Source organism: Vidua macroura, chromosome 1 (genome assembly GCF_024509145.1).
Source record: "Vidua macroura isolate BioBank_ID:100142 chromosome 1, ASM2450914v1, whole genome shotgun sequence".
In the NCBI taxonomy this organism is placed as follows: domain Eukaryota; kingdom Metazoa; phylum Chordata; class Aves; order Passeriformes; family Viduidae; genus Vidua; species Vidua macroura.
Window position 1 is genome coordinate 47,426,756 of NC_071571.1, and position 13,688 is coordinate 47,440,443.

At 42.6% G+C, this 13,688-nt stretch overlaps 1 protein-coding gene across 2 annotated transcripts in view; it reads right to left on the minus strand.

Annotated features, from left to right (window-relative positions):
- AOAH (acyloxyacyl hydrolase) overlaps nt 1-13,688 on the minus strand; it is a 73,392-nt gene that overhangs the window by 38,472 nt on the left and 21,232 nt on the right. For both annotated transcript variants that reach the window (XM_053975528.1, XM_053975537.1), the window contains exons 6-8: nt 7,052-7,111; nt 1,661-1,731; nt 253-313 (exon numbers count right to left, since the gene is read on the minus strand). In XM_053975528.1, coding sequence (XP_053831503.1) covers nt 253-313; nt 1,661-1,731; nt 7,052-7,111 — 192 coding nt within the window. The remainder of the gene's footprint in view (nt 1-252; nt 314-1,660; nt 1,732-7,051; nt 7,112-13,688) is intronic.

Consider the following 13,688-nt stretch of genomic DNA (forward strand, 5'->3'; position numbering starts at 1 on the left):
ACTCAGCAGCAGAGCAATTTGCTTCTGCAGGGAGCACAGCTTTATGTGTGCATTTCCCCAGGTGGCACACATGAGTGATTGCTTTTTCATCCAGGAAAAAAAACCAACATTTTATGACAGAAAAACCTTCCATTCATTTTATTCCTATTCCTATTTTCACATGAATGGATAAGGCTTTGCAGAAAGTAGGAGGAATCCCAGAGACATCCTCATTATCAAGGGATTACTGTACAAAGGAAAGGCTTTGCTTACAGGAAAGGTACTAAATTTATCTCCATCAAAATCTTCAAAAGGCAGTTTATTTCTTAGAACACTGTAAAAAACAGAAACAAAACCCATAGTGTTAACATACGGAAGGGAATCTATTAAGAAAGTAAAAAACACAGTGAAGTGTACAGAACAGATAATAGCTGGCATGATATTCACTGCTCTATATTCAGTTGTGCCTCTGTGCTTGTACTTCAGCAAAGTGATCCTGCCCAAAAGAGCAAATTCTGTATTTCAATATCCACTGACTGAGCTGTGGAGGTGAGGCTGATGGACTCCTGTATAGCTTCAATGTTGAACCTGCAGTCTCTAAAACAAACTAGGACAACAAATCTGTGGTAAAAGTTTGGGGTTTTTTTTTTTTGGTTTGTTTGTTTTGTTTCTTTTTTTTTTTTTTTTGGGTTGGTTTTAGTTTGTTTTTTTTTCTTTTCCTTTTTTTTTTTTTTAGCTACAGAAAGAGGAAACTAAAAAACTGAAAATGGTGAGAAAGAGAGAGAGAGAGCACATGAGGGAGAGATAAGAAAATCTGAGTCGAACACATGCAATCCAACATATGATATACAATTTCATTCCCTTCCACTGTCTGAACTCACAGGGCTCAAACTCAGCGTATGTATTCTGACCAACGTTTCATCTCTAATTTGCAAGATTTTTCATGTCAGTCAACTAATTCCCAATAAACTCCTGATATTTGCAGTTTCAATTAAATGAGCAGAAATTAGTGAGCAAGTTAGTCTTGGCAGTTGAATCAGTCAAATATACAGCTGATAATCCCGATTTATTCTTAGACCTGCTTGAGTATTCCTCCAAGTCATTGGAGTACATTGACAAATATGCTTTACAAGTAATCACCCAGCTCATGTCCTTGGCCTTTCTTAGAAACTGACTCAAAGTCAGCACTGTCATGAGTTGTTTTTCCTGGATGCCATCCACCTAGCTTTCTTAAACACCTCGGGATTGTTCTATGCTTCACAACTGACATTAAATTTGGGTTCCTCACAGAGTTATGCGAGTGGCCTTCCTGCACTGAGACATGAGTACCACAACTGGGTGAACAAATAAAGTGAAGAAGTTTCTTGGGCTCAGAAAATCTCAGGAGAAAAGTGGCTTCCTCTTGGAGATGCTTTATCTGTGAGTGTGTCACTTATTTGAGCTCTGGGACATGCTAAAATTGAGCAAATAGTTTAAGCATTAAAACAACCACAAGGATCCCTGTGAAGAATATTACTGACCTGAAATCTGTGCAGGCTCCTTCTGTACTACCTAGACAGTGGTTTTCTAAAGGAAACCAACATAGGTAAATATGGGAAGCTCTGTTAGCTAAGGATGAGTTTTGAAAGAAGCAAATTTACCATGTTCTGCTTCTGGTTAAGGACTGAAAATGTATACATACTATTTAATCTTCTCACACAGGTTAGCCAGAAGAGGAAATGTGCATACACTTGAGAACCCCATGAAGCTTTTCTGGAGAGGAAGAAAAATAAAAGTAGATGGATGCATTAGTTCACAGAGGTGGTGTAGCTTGGGATATTCAGTGTAAATTACAGAGCTAAACCATGTATTTTCTGCCTAGAAACATCCAAAAACTCCAATGATGCCAATAAGGATGCTACATGGCAGAGGATTTAGATCTGACACAGCAGTCAAGGATTAAGGCTGAGCATGTTACAAACCAACTATTCTTGCTTTCAAAGACTTGTAAAACTCAAAAACGAAAGAAAAAGTTCCGGTCTTCTCTTCTCTCTGTCTTCTCTCATGTAATCAATTTTTTTTCCATTCTTTGTTAAAATTACTGCTCTCATGTTTGGTAAACATGGTGGCACCTGACACAGTGCAAAACTAGTGAAAGCCGCACATTTGGAGCCATGAGTCTGATTTCTACATGCCAAAGGCCAGGGACAACTCTTAGAAGAGGATCCAGACTGTGCATAGAATACTCTCTATTTTTTAAATGAGATTTTTACCTGGAAATCTAGATTTTATCTTGGCCAAACCTGTACGATGTAAAAGCCAGCTGCTGCTAGAAAAACTCCTTCAACATTAGTAGCCCATAGCCTTGGGCCAATCCAGTTGATGTTCCAGGTAGCCAGGAAGATTCAGAAGCTAAAAGAGACCTTCCTAATGAATTGTGTTGCATGGGCAATTAATCCCACAAACACACTGCTCATGTGGCTTCACTGTAAGTTCAGTTGATCTTGAAACACAGGGTGCTCAAGTGGTCTCTAAATGCAGGGGGCTAATTGGTGCACAGCCCAGTTCTCGGTATTCACTGGGGCTACATTTACCATGTAAATATGGAGCAGATGAGCAGATGGGCATACTCATAACTTTATGCAAAGAAGGGTAATTGTTTACACAGGCATAGTATTTGAAAGCTCTGTCCTTGGACCAACTGCCATGTGTTACATACTTTATATACACCGAAAAGAAAGAGTAAGGTAGTCCTCAACCTAATGATATTACAACCCATGCCCAGCGTGAAACAGAAGGTAGAGCTTGGATACAGCTCAGTAGAGGCCAGTGGAAGGTTACTACACACCATACAGCTCTGAATGACAAAGGAGAACTTTGAGACAGCACATCAAGGCCGTGAGGCCAAGGAGCGTAGGGCATCGCCTTGCAGCTCTGAGGAAGGTGTTTGCTTGGACAGGTAACAAGGGGCAATGGAAATAAGGTTCTCACACTGCCCAGAGAAGGAGGTCAGGCACAGAAATATGCCAAAGCCAGGATCTCAGGGTGGAGAGGAGAACTGGGCTAGTGGAGAGGGGACAGAGCCCATAGTACAAAGATTGCAGTACAAACATTTGTGCTGGTGGCTGAAGTGACCATGCAGCAAGATGAAGATGAAGAACAGTGGTACCTTTCTCAGGTACCACTGAAAAGGAGGAGGAGGAGAGATCTGCAGTGGAGTAGGAGCTGTAACAGTGCACTTTCTGAAGAAGGCAAAGTGAAATCAAGGAGAAAAAAAAAAAAGGAAGGCCAAGGAGACAAGAAACCTGAAAAAAGCCACCAATTAACTTTCTTCAGCTCTGTCCAACACACTCAAATTACAAAGCTTTAGTCACACTAGGTTGGAGGGGGAGGAGGTACTGGGGGCGTGAAAGGAGAAACCAGAACACAACCACAAAAGAAGTGGGGACAAAAAGCCAAAAGCAGTCAAGGAAGTGGGGCCTTTCCTTAGGCTGAAAGGCCAACCTGTTTCCACTGCTGCCCGTCCAGTTGCCCTATGCACTTCCCCATCCCTCTGCACCTCTGTATTCAAGCTATTGGCTGCCTTAGGGCTGTGTCCTGCAGCATGGCTGGGACACAGCCTTCCTTTTTGCTCTGTGTGTATTGTCAGGTGGGCAGAGAGCATGAGAGAGGCACAGACAGGATGCCAGCTTTTTTCAAAGAGATTTACAAACCTATGAATGGTTCCTGGAAAGAGGAAAGGAATCACTTCCTCCCCCTCTTCATGTAGGGCTAATCCTGCCAACAGAAGCACCAGAGATTCTTTAAGCCTTCCATCAGGCTAAGATTTGCAGGGTCTTCATTTGAGCTGTCAGCTTTTCACTTCAGCCTAAGTCACAGTATGCAAAGCCTTTGAAGTTAGGGTACCTGGAGCCAAAACCGCACTAGAAAGACAAACTACAGGGCTTGCAAAAAATAAGTACATAAGTAAAACCTTCTTTTATTCTGCTCACAGGCTGTGCTAAAAGTTTACCCTTGGCTGTAAACAGAATAAAATATTTCCTTTTTTCTCAGCTAGTATTTTGAAAATTCTTGCTGACTGGCTCTCCATTGATTTCAAAGGAAGGTTATTCTGCAGTCCTAAAGACTGCTCAACTTTAGTGGGAGTGGATGCATGATTATGACCTGGCAATGCTGTTGCTGAGGACCAGCTGCAGCAGCATTGCGAAGACCAGCAGCCTCTGGCTCCACAGCTTTTATATTCCCACACCAGGTGAGACAGTGAGATCTGGAGGTAATGCTGTAGCTCTGCTTGGCATTGTGCAGGAGAGCAGCTCATCTAATCTTTAAGGCTGTTTTGGGCTACTCTCAAAAGGCAAGGAATACAGGTATAAAAAAGGAAGGAATCTTTGTGTGAACAGGCACTGTTGGGTCCTTCCCAGCAGAGACAGACTACAATGAGTTGTTGACAGAAGATGGGCTACTTGCCCCTGTGTAACATGAGTGAGCGGGCAGGAGATCAGCTTGTGTCGTTCTCTGCCTGTCAGCTCGCTTTAGGCTCCCTCCATGGCTTCCCACTTGTCCCACTGCTAGGTTGTGACTTGCAGGGACCTTGTAGTCATGACAGGATTGTACAAATGGTGCGTGCTCTCATTAAATGACAGAACTCTAATCACCATTCTTTCATTGCTATTGCTCAAAGATGCCCCTTAATATCTTATCCACCCACAAGAAAAGTTAATGCTAGAGGTGCTCACAGTGATTGATAACACTAATATCCTATTCATTGCCTGTTAACATTCCCTAATGACATTTCTGTAATTATTTTAATTGGTTTTACTAAAAAGAATAACAATGAGCCCCTAATGCTTGTTGGTGTTTGGTTTAAGCCAGTGCCTTACAGATGGCTCACTCCTTTTAATGAACGGAGACATTTATTAGAATTTTTTAGAGTTGTAGCTGCTTTCACTGCATCTCTACATCTGCTGAATACCTTTTCTTTTCCCCAAACTCATAATGATCCTAAGAAATTCCAAGTAAATGTGAAATCCTGGGATCTCCCATTCTCATTACAACAGTCATCTTCACATCTCTTTTTTTGTGCAGTCACACACAGCTGCCATGCCAAGATGGGGACAGTTAACTTGCAAGAACTTCTTCAGAAGGCTTTCCCCAAACATGCAATGCAGCAAAAGCAACCAAAAGAGCAGATATGCGAAGAATTAACAGATCTAATTTGACTTTTTTGTCTAGCATGAGCCAGAGCATGAAAGAGTCCAGATGAATGTTTTTCTTTCTTCACTGTTGTTTATGCAGGGATGTCCTACCACAGCTGGGGTGTTTCTGGTTCCTCACCCACACACTCAGCCAGGTAATCTTCTCCCCAGGCAGTGAGAGCACTTCAGCTCTCACTAAGGTGTATCTGCCTGTGCAGGTAGGATCATGATTTGGGAGCCTTGAGACTGTGCAGATGATTTCCTTACTCTTTCATCACATGCTGCTGCTCTGGGATACATGGCTTATGCAAGCATGATTCACACTGTGCTCGTCCCTCCTAGAGATTCTCTTTTGTGTTTCTTACTGCATTGTTTTTCTGAAAATAACTTCAGTCTTGGTGAATGGGAAATTGCAAGCTGAAGTAATACCTCTAGAAATGTTATTTTCTATTTTCCAGGTTGAAAATAAGTTTCAGCCAGGGTCATTACAGGAAACACTCTAGAAATAACTGCAGGAGAGGCCCGAGCAAGCATATGATACGTGTTTCAATTTGAGTTGACCTTGCATTGTGCAGGAGGTTTGGAAATACGTTGAAACCCAAGTGTGACCTTTCTGCTTCCAGTCTGTTTGTCCTTCCCGCTGGCAAATAGGCAGCTAGGAGCAGGAAGGGGCTGAGGGCCAATGGAGATTGAGAGAGGTATCGGGACATTGAGCAGTTTTGAGGATATGTGAGAGTAAAGGCAAAATAGGAGAGCCTATTGCACCCAAAGATCGATGCCAAGCACGCCACCCTACCCAGGACAGCCTGAAAGGATGTGGCACGCCCATCCCAAGAAAGTGGGATGTGGCTGCCCATGTGAGGGACTCAGCCCAATATACCAAGGGTATAGCACATGCAAGGAAGCAAAGGAATTTTTATCCCACAGGGCAGCACCCCCATGCTGGTCCCTCTCCAGCCCTGTGCCTGTGCCCGATCTCCAGCTCAGAGAGAGGATCTGCTTGATTCACAGCATCTCATTACAGGTGTTAACATGGGGACTTGCTCCAGGAAAAGAAGAATAAAAATTTCATGTAATTTGAGCAGAAATTTCAGGCCATCAGTAGCACAGCACTGAATAGGAAGGGAAATGAGTAAGAGATCCTGCTGGTTGCTGTTCTGTGGGAGCTGAGGCCCTCTCAGACAAGCGTCCCTCCAGTGCTTTGTTTATTTCCCTGGCCTAGTAATTTGGCAATTGCCCAAAGGCTAATTAGGCACCTCAATTTTCACTTTTGTGACTAGTGTCACAGTAAGGATTCAGGAATAAGCAATATAAATAATTTTTTCACAAACAGTTAAAGCATTTCCTCTTCATTAAGTGACTTAACTGGAAGCAAACTCTAGGGCTGAACTGACTCACCTAAGTGAACCTAGCAGAATAAAAGCTGCTACCCTTCTCTGCTACCCTTTAGAGATCTTCTACAAATCTGAGAACTGTTGGAGGCAGAAAGATTTCAAATCCCATTTTTCAAATTTTAGAGGAAAAGGCCTCCTCTATCTCATAAATACAGGAAAAATACACAGAATTTGCATTCAGGCCATTGCTTGAGTTTCAGACAGCCCCAAAGTACAGTTGCTCTGCTCTGAGGCAATGGGTCAGTTCATGAGGCACTCACATACAGCTACAAGGTAGCTGCATTTTTCGCTATTTTTTATGCTCCCCCCATACTTTCATATTTTTTCTTTATTTCTCCCTCTCTTTCTTCCAGTGTCACCTGATAGAGAAGATCCTGTATCAAGTAGGAGTGAGTCAGCAACCAATTCAATGCTAATCAGGAGGATTCACAGTCAGACAAAACAAACAGGGACTCATTCCTGATAAAATGCCAGTAAAACACCCTAATGCCATCAATTTCTTACCAGGTTCTTGGAAGTCTTCAAAATTCTTTTTGCTTTTCTTATTGCAACATTCAGTCCCACCTAGGAGAGCAAGAACAAAATGAAAAACAACCAGATCAGCCTCACAGTATCCTACCAACTTTTCTCACCATTTCCTACCATTTTTTTTTCTATTTTAATATCAGTCACAGCACAGAAATGATGTATGAGTCCACAAACTCCTCATCAGTTACTTTTTATTGGACTAACAATCAATTATCCAGTCACCTTCTATGAAACTCCAGTAGCAAGAATTCATTTATTTTGCTCCAGGGCATCATTTATTTCCCAAGGAAAAGTCCAGATCAGTTGAAGAGCTGAAATTCATATCCTGACTGAACTGCATGAGCTGCAGAGGACATACTTCTCTAGTGACTCCTCCTGAAGGAAAACTCATTCATTAAAAGGCTAAAAGAGCATTACTTGTGTAACATCAGTCTGACTTGCTGTGGGAGGGTACAGAGGAAGCATTTGCTCTTGCATGGATAAGGGTTATACTCAGCTGAGGTTCATCCTGGCAGGGGAGCATGGCATGCAGGAAGGTACAAAGCAGGGAGCGGAGTTTGGAAAGAAAATCCCCTGCTTAGGATCCAGGAAGGTTAACTTTTTATTCTGGAAGTACCTGCCCTGGAGAGCAAGTTCTTGCTGACAGCAGCAAGATAGTTTTTCTGTTGGGTCCATGCCAACTTGTGCTGAAGAGGCATTTTGGGATACCTCCACAGTGTGGATACTTATATCTACATTGAAAGAAAGAGTAGGAGGACCATTCCAAGAAAAGGTCATGACGAGGCATGAGGTTGGCCATCATAAGGCCATGGGTTACAAATAAGTCAACTACTAGTGATAGACAACTAAATCCTGAAATCCCTTTGTACACAAGCTCTTTGAAGGAGCAGAGGAAATTTTGTGCAAGGGGCACCATCCATGAGTGTGAGTGACAGCCAAGGACCAGCTCTGCTGGCAGCAGGAGGACAGATGTGCCATGTGTGGTGCAGCAAGGTCAAGTTGCACCCTGATGGCTGCTTGCCATGGCCAGGAACTGCCAAACACTGCCACGGTCCTGCTTCCAAGCTTTCCTCAAGGCTCTGCCATTGCAAAAACCTCAACAAATACATCTTTGCACCCCATGTGGTCCACAGCCCTGCGTGCTGCCTGAAGAAGTGTTGAGGCACGGGCAATAAGTAGCTGCTGTTTCTGCATCCTGCCATTAGCTGACCTGGCCTTAAGAAATTTGTATCACAGCACAGAAAAATCACACTGCTTCTCCTGCTACAAGGACTCTTCCCAGTCATGGAGGTGAGGGGATGCCCCAGATATGCTCATGCCATCCAAAATATTTAACAACTGTTTAACAACTCTGATGAACAGCACTTTCTAAATTCAGCCATATCTTTCCATAAGAAAGGAAGTTCTCACAACTCCAGTTTAGGGAAAAAAAAAAAAAAAAAAAAAAGAGAGAAGAGACAGTCAGAGGAGTCTGGGACGGTTGAGGTAACACCGGTGTGCTCCCCCCTGCTGCTCCATTTTCAATTCAGGACAATATTCTTATATCTCAGTGATGACAATTTCCATATGTTGTGCTGCATTTATTAGGCCACCTTTGAAAACAACCATATCTGTGAGATATGATATGTGACATAACTAAGTGATGGCCTCTGTCCTCCTCCTCAGCACTCAGCATGAAACACTGCCTGTCTGCTCTCTTTCAGCAGGAATAACTACTTATGTTCTGTAGGCCTTGAGAAAACCCCCCCAACCTTAAAATAAAAAAGGAGCTAAAAATCAATTATTTTTTAAAATGTTTCAAATGGAAAAAAAATCCAGAATATCACAAACATGTTAGCAACTGGTTTCTGCTCAAAACTGTTAGTGGGGACAAACTGTTCTGTCTGAAAATGACCTGCTAACAGTCCCTCCTACAGGCCAGCCTAAGGACAGCCAGCCTATCAACTGGGTCTGAGGACTGTGGGATAAAGTCAGCACAAGTTTATATTTATCTGGACAGAGCTACAGGAACTCAGCAAGGGGGAAAAAAGGGATGCTTCAGCAAATGTTATTATTACAGCATTTGGAAAAAAAAAAAAAAAAGTCCCTCATGTGATGGCACCTTATTGAACAGCAGCATGCCAGATTAGAATATTAAAGCAGACTTAATTTGTATTTAAAGTAATCATTGCCAGCATTTTTGTGCTGGGGATAAAATTTAGCATGTCATTATAATTGATTTAGGCAGTGATCAAAGCAAATTAATTAACCGTGATATTCAAGGGTCAAAAATTTATGGTGAACAACACAAAGAGACACGGACGGATAAGCATAAGCAACAAGGAACACAGACTTCTAAGCTGCTGGGTTTTAATATATGTGTCACATTAATATATGTAGTTAATATATGTTTAATTCATGGTGTCTATAGTCTTCTAAAAATCAGGGTATGTCACAAATAGATGAGAGAAGCTAGCAATGAGCCAAGACATTGTTTTCTAGTTTTTTCCCCCTGGGCAACCACTGTCCCCAAAACCAATCACGCATCTTACGTTTGCCATAGTTATGTTGTACAATACCAGTTGCTATCATTTCTGCAATAAAATTACTTGAGAGGCAGATGTGAAAAATGGCTTGAAATTGAGTATAATAGAAGGAAAATTCCCAGAGAGGTAGGATTTATCAATCCTTTTCTGCTGGGCAGGGTGGGAGAAACCTTTCCTGCTCACAGTAGCAATACATGAGAAATGCATGCTTCAGAAAGCTACAGGAATATTGCACTCAGAAAGCAGAAAACAAGGGAGGAAAAGGCTGGAATGACCTTGCATGTAGAAAATGCTTTCTCTGAAGCACTGAAGTTGACACCTTCTCTCACTTCACAAGTTCCTTCAGCCAAGACTCCAGGTTGGACTGTGGAAGACTGGCAACTGTAATACCCACCGGGAAGAAAACACTCCTGGTTTCATGGGTCATCTGTAATCCCTGGCTGACACCATCATGTCAAGCCTGCCACTGAAGGCCATACCACCCATACAACCTCCTCTGCTGCACCTTGGCTTGCAAGGAGCCTCCTCTCTTTCCCATGGCATGAGAACACCACCAAGGAGGGGGTTCCCTAGGCTTCAGCAGCAGATGGATGAGTCCTGGGAAGCAGCCAGCACCATTCACCGCAGCTGGAGCAGCCCTGCCACCCTGTGTGCAAGATATCCAGCCATGAATGGGGCTGAGGGCGGGGTGTCACTGGGATTTCATTCACTGCCTTCTTTCAGTGTTCTCCACAAAGACCACATGTTCCCAGTAATGATTTCTTTTTTGGCAAACAGATGTATTTCTCATAGTAAACAAATGCATGAACCAACTCTAATTCTCTCTCATTTATCATCCTTGTTAGCCAGCTTTTTCCCAGGAGACCAGATATTTACAAAACACTCCAAGTTTTCCTTCTAACTAATTTTCATCATCCTTTAACCAAGAGTAGCAAGATAGCAAAATTGTGCAGAGCTTGTCAAATATCACAGCTAAAAGTGGGATTTGTTCACGAGCAACGCTTCCTTGTCCTCACACTTTTGTCTGCCACCTTCCCACCCCAACTATCTCTGTGCCTGTGGGTTGTCCAAGGCTTGTTTTTTGGGGTCCTGCCTGAGACATCTTCTACATTGGCATGGCACAGCTGCATGCACCATGCCACCCTACTTCCTTTGGATTTATTTGGTGGAATGTTGGGATTGTATGATTTGGCTTTTTGGGGTTGTTTGGGTTTCCAATTGGGGTAGGGTTTATTTTATTTTATTTTCTGCCAGTGAAGAGGAGCAGATGAAATGCAGAGAAACAAGTAAAAGAGGAGGAACTAGCACTCAAACTGTGCCTTCTGCTATTACCTGTGTATAGGTAGTTTCTTCAGGGCTCAATTCTGACTGCAGCAGAAACTCACATTTCAGCAGATTTTACCTGTTTCCAAAAACAAAGGCTAAAAGGAAGGCATCTTGCTCCATAGGACCTAACCTACCTCCTAGACGCTTGCTTTACTGCTTGTGGTCTCAAAAGAAGAAAACAGGTCCCAGTCACGAGGTCTACTTTGGACTGGCAGCCTGCTCTTAATCAGGAATGCAGAAGCACTCCCACCCTGGAGTTTGGTTCTGTCTCACCTCTAAGGAAGAAGCTCACATTTTTACTGAGAAAGATTAATGAAAGATAACAGCAGAAATATTTTCATTTTACTGAACCCCAAAGAGTTTCTTTTTTCCACCCAGAATTGGTTGGTTCCTACTTTGTCAAACAGCATGCTGACCACAGTAATACTCTTGAGGGATATGGCTTTGTAGAAAGTCAGTGAAAGACCTGATGGAGGGTACACAAACCAGCATGAGTGCTTGTGGCAGTGATGCTTATTCTGGCAAGATAAAATTATAAGAATATAAATAGTATATTTTTGCTTATGAAAAATTACTTCCACCAAAATCCTATTGATGGAGTTTAAGACAAAATATGCGGCCAAAAGGTCTCTATAATCTGGAGCATAAAAGTGATGGGAAGCAGAAGAGGCACCTTGAAAGGCAGAAAGATGGAGTACAAACGTCCAATACAGACTGTTGTAGTGATTGCTAGAGCACTACCACAGTACTGAAATTGAGCCATTATTCTGGCCCCAACAAATCAATTAAAGTATTGCCATTTAACCAAACGGGCCAGCTGGCTTAAAACAATCTAGGGACAAGCTGAGAATAATCTCCTGCAAACCTGTTTGTTCCCAGGGCCAGAAAGGAATCTTGGTAGGCACTGCGTAAAACTCTTCACCCTATTTCAGCCCTTTTCACTCACTAGAGGAACATCCCTGTATTACACCTCCTAGTGCAGAAAGTCTTCCAGCATAAAAGCTGATAAACATTTTTGGCTAAAACATTATCCAGTCATCCTAAACCATGTATCTTGGATACCTGTACTACTGTCAGTCTTTTGGAGTGATGTTGCAGCCCATGTCTTGTTGATGTGGCTTAAACTACAAAGTGCATTACAGATGTACCTTGAACCACAAAGCATTTTACAGCAGCTTCAGATACTGTCCACTTTTCAGCCACCTTTAGTAACCCTTCACTTCTGATGTGCCCTATTAGTTTGTCTCTTTACTTGAAGGAGACCCCAGTGTTGCCGTCCTCATACTAAAGGGCAGAGGAGAACCTTTGCTCTGCTCTACAAGCCACTGGTGGCAAGAAGGGGCTCACAGGACCCATTACAAGGGACATCTGCTTGTATGGTCATGCTGATGATCCAGGAGCTGCAAGGGCCCCTTCCAATCTTCCCTACCAGCATCAGAGGTCTGCCCCTGAAACTGATTCCCAGCAGAGCAGCCACCATGCCCAAGCCCCAGCAACAGAGGGCTGCCCTTGCCCAGGCTGGATGCCCTTCTCTTCCAGCTCCGTGCTGAGAACACTGAGCTCCATGCGAACAGAGTAATATTTTTTATTCATAATTAGAGCAAAGTCTTCCAGAATAATCACAGAGTGCTAATAGCTCCAGTCAGCTTGGCAAAAAAAAAAAAAAAAAAAAAAAAAAAAAAATTTGGGCTAATTTGTCAGAGACCAGGGAAGTATGTAAAATGCTGCACATATCATTTACATGGATTGTAGCCATCCATTAAGTCGACAGTTTGAAAGGCCTCTGAAGCAGGGGCACTGCCTTCCTCAAAACACAAAACCTCACTAAAGCAACAGTGCACAAACAGAGGAAAATATGGAAAAAGCATGTTGATATTTTCCACTTTCCAATATTTTATCTAGAGGTAATTAAAATCTGAGCATTATGCTGCCATCCAAGGACAGGCAACACTATGTCTTTCACTCCCTTTGCCAGCACAAATATGTTACTAATTCTGGGAAAATGGGCATCCAAAAGTCTAAATGAAGTACCTGAAAAATCAATAGAGTTGAACAGAACAGTCATTAGTATTAAATTCTTGTTCAAACACTCAGCAGGGGACAGCGCCAACATTTGCAGACTCATAAAACTGAAGTGATCAATCAAATTACAAACTAAAGAAGCGAATGTGAGGTAAAATGCATTTTATGCACCTGTGTCTCTGATTGTATATTAATTTTTTTCGCCCATAACTCATCTTTACTCAGTCTGACAAGTCACAGAGTTACTGTAGGCAATTTATCAACCACTTGAGCATGAATTCCAAGCACTGCTCTTCTCCTCCCATCTCCTCATGCTCTCTCAGGGCACAAGGAGAAACAAAAAGAAGGGCACAGTCAGTGTAAAAAAATTGTTTTGTTGGTAGAGTTCCATTATTCCTGTTGCGAAACAAATACCTTGACAGAAAGGGGTTTAACTACCACTTGGAAGGGAAGAAGGTTTGCTTGAGCTGCTTACTCAGAGGGACAGTCTCCAGGCTATGCAAAAAAGAGTCCAAATTTTGTATTAAAACAATAAACCAAAGCCCCACCACATTCAGCCATTTTCCTCGTGGACAGTGCACTCACTGAAGCGGTTGCTGGAGGTGGAAGGAGACAATACCTTGGTCATACACCTGCTCTGGGAGATGGGTAAGAGCTCACAAAGATGTGACAGCAACCCCACAAATGGCATCCTTTCCCCTCTGTCTGATCAGCGTAGCATTTCAACACAGGTGTTCTAA